Raw genomic sequence first — 3,277 nt, forward strand, 5'->3', positions numbered from 1 at the left:
ACGGACTCTACCTGCCTCTGTGCATCCGTGTGAATTCAGCGCTACCTTTGGGACTGGCCGGAGCCCAGAGGAAGCCACTGCTGGCTGGTCCGCGGACAGACGGAGCAGAGCAGGCGTGAGTCCTGGGGAGGGAGCACGGCCCCTGCTCTGTGGAGAGGGCGCCCCTATTTCTCCAGAGGGAAGTCATGCTGCTGCCTTCTCCTGAGTCCTGCTGAGCCTCTTCACCGTGGGCTCCAGGCCTGGAGGAGCTCCTGTGGCCCCCCTCCCACCAGCCAGGGCCCTGCCAGGACGGGGGAGCAGGAAGGGAGCTGGTGTGTTCAATTCCCAGTCAGGGCACATGCCCGTGCTGCAGGCTCCAGACCGTGGGGCCCGATTTCAGCCCAGATCCGTCCCTGGAATCATCCCACCAGGAGAGGGATGTGATGCCCGAGTCAGCGTGGCCCCGCAGCACTGAGATGGGTTCCTGGGTGCAAGGGAGGCCGTGGTTATGCCAACAGATCCACGAAGACGGCGTTGGCTGTGGTCTGGCCGAAGATGAAGGCTCCCAGGGTGACCAAGAGGACTCCGTAACTGACCAGTGCCCACCAGCTGTAGGCAGAGGGGGAGGCAGGCCTGTCAATCAGCCCACCCGTGACTCTGCAGACTTCGATACACACACACATTCATCACCATAATCACCTACACCAGCGGTCGCCAACCTTTCGGACCTCACGGACCACCGATTGGCGACCACTGACCTAAACCACTTCTGTGGGTAGAGCCCTTCCTACTTCGCAAGGACTTTTCATACAAAGGTGTGCGCTGCCAGGGGTATGACCCCTAATCCACAGGTAAGGAGACCAAGACCTAATGGGATGGACTGGTCATAGGAGGTCAAGGGCAGGACCAGGGTGAGAATGCGTGTCTCCTGACGGAAAGATGTTTCGGGGAAAAGGAGGCCACGGTGTGGGCCATTTCATTAAAACAAAATAAACAAAACAGCTCGGCCGAAGAGGCTCAGCTGCTGGGCGTTGACCTATGAACCAAGAGGTTGCAATTCAATTCCTGGTCATGGCACATGCCCGGGTTGTAGGCTCCATCCCCAGTAGGGGGCCTGCATGAGGCAGTCGATCCATGATGTTCCTCTCTCATCGGTGTTTCTTATCTCCCTATCCCTCTCCCTTCCTCTCTCTCTAAAAATCAATAAAAACATATTTAAAAAACAAACGAAAAACACACAACTAGACCCCGAACTCCACGTGTCTGTGTACACATATTCACAGCTGTGTGCACACAGACAGGCACACATGCAGAGTCCGGGAGGGCGCAGACCCTGCTGGGACATGGAGCTGGGGCGGGGGCGGGTGGCATCTGGGCTGTGGGGGAGGAGGGATTCCACTCTTTTCTCTGAAGTCCTTCAGGAGTGCTCGCACTGTCCTAACTAGCACATTACCCATTTTTTAAAAGGAATTTTAAAACACTCCCGTTTTTCAAAGTGGGCAAGTCTCCTGATCCCTGTGACTTTCAGGCCCCCTCCAAGGGTCCCTCCCGTGTAGCGCCTCCCCTGAGGACCAGGCTGGCGCTGCTTTACCTGGCTGGCTTGACCTCCTCCATCTCAGACAGTTTGGCTTGAATGAGGCACAGCCCTGGAAGAGAAGAGGCGGCCCCGAGAGCTTGGCTGGGCCCCTTCCCCGGGCCCAGCTCCCCGCTTACCAAGAGGCAGCGGTGGATGGAGAAAGGCCTGTTGGCTTTTCCAGATACTCCACCTCTGCCCCCACACCCAGCCCGAGGCCTGGCATGGGCTCTCCCAGGGAGACGCCAGCACCCACAGGCACACCGTGAGCCGCGTGCAGCACTCGGAGCTAACGGGGCAGCACGCCCGGGCCCTTCCCGGTGATTGCTGAGCGGATGTGGCCCCCTTGCTCCGCGCCGAGTGGCAGGGGCTGTCAGGGTGGAATAAACTGGGTACAAGTGGCACTCATGGCTGGGCAGGTGGGACAGCTTCCCAGGGACCTGGTGGCAGACCCGTCTGACACTCAGGACTCCCGGCTTCTGGGTCAGGGTGCAGCCACAGACCCCACTGCCCTCTGGGGACTGACCAGCCACAGCCCTGATCGCCAGGGAGCCACAGAGACCTGAACGTGGGACTAGGGGTATAGGTTGAGGACCTAGACAGCTTGGCGTTGGAAAGGTTGTGACCCATTTGCTGAGTTCACATCATGAACCTCCCTTCTCCTCGTCAGGAAGTGGAGAGAACAGCATCTTCCTATCAGACGGTGCTTGGGCCCGGGTCAGCCCAGAGCCTGTGGCGGGTGACCACTCAGGCTGGTGGCTCCTCTCCCCCGCAGGTGAGCAAGGGAGGCGCTCTGGCCGGGAGGGAGGCAGTGCTGCGGGGGCGCCGGGGGTCCGCACCTGGGAAGACGAAGATGAAGCAGGCGGCCAGGCCTCCGATGATTGAGATGACCTTGCCGATGTCGGGGATGAAGAGCGCCAGCAGCAGGGTGAGCAGGAACCAGACCACCGTCTGCAGCACTCGCCGCCGCTGCTCCCGCCCCACGTCCTCCTCCACGGGCATCTCCTGGTAGCGCAGCCACAGGCCTTCGACCACCGCCCTGCACACAGGGAGGGGCTCAGAGGCTCTCCTGCTCACAGTCCCCCCACCCTGCACACACGGAGGGGCTCAGAGGCTCCCCTGCTCACAGTCCCCCCACCCTGCACACACGGAGGGGCTCAGAGGCTCTCCTGCTCACAGTCCCCCCACCAGCTTCCCGGAGCCAGACCCCTGACTGGGTGGATGGGGGCGAGCCAGTTCCTCTCTGTAAAGGGGCCCAGCAGCGATCTCGGGGCTGCCTGGGGACTGGATGGGGGTGAACGTGCAGGGCTTAGCGCCCTGCCTGGCCCAGGATGTGGTCACCAGGGGAACCGATTCTATTCTCCTGAAAGGGAAGGGCCTGGGACACCCAGAAGGCTGGTGTTCAGAAAAGGATCTGGACTAGAGGTTCTTAGAGGACTCACAGAATGTTCTGGGGACCATGGGACAAGGGGGGGTGGGGTGGCAAGACCCGGCTGGGGGGTAGGCACTGACTTTTTCCCATGGGGCTTCAGTTTTTCCTTCTACAAACAGGGTCCATACAAGGTCAAAGGACCACGGGATAAAAGGGTTTTCAGGGGCCCCCGAGGGCGCACCCCCGTGGCGGGGGGCTCCACCGGGCCACAGAAAGTGCCAGGATGGGAGTAGGAGGTGAGCACACTCAGGGATGATGAAGGGCGCGCGCCCACGGCCCACCGGCCCACGTCG

General features: G+C 61.0%; 1 protein-coding gene across 1 annotated transcript in view; it reads right to left on the minus strand.

The window, feature by feature from the left end:
• Positions 1-6: 6 nt before the first annotated feature.
• The window catches only part of SLC38A7 (solute carrier family 38 member 7), an 11,212-nt gene continuing 7,941 nt past the window's right edge, over positions 7-3,277 (minus strand). The window contains exon 9 of the mRNA XM_023762871.1: positions 7-588. Within this exon, the coding sequence (XP_023618639.1) occupies positions 329-588 (260 nt within the window). The 3' untranslated portion in view covers positions 7-328. The remainder of the gene's footprint in view (positions 589-3,277) is intronic.

Source organism: Myotis lucifugus, unplaced genomic scaffold, assembly GCF_000147115.1.
Source record: "Myotis lucifugus unplaced genomic scaffold, Myoluc2.0 scaffold_263, whole genome shotgun sequence".
NCBI classification, from domain to species: Eukaryota; Metazoa; Chordata; class Mammalia; order Chiroptera; family Vespertilionidae; genus Myotis; species Myotis lucifugus.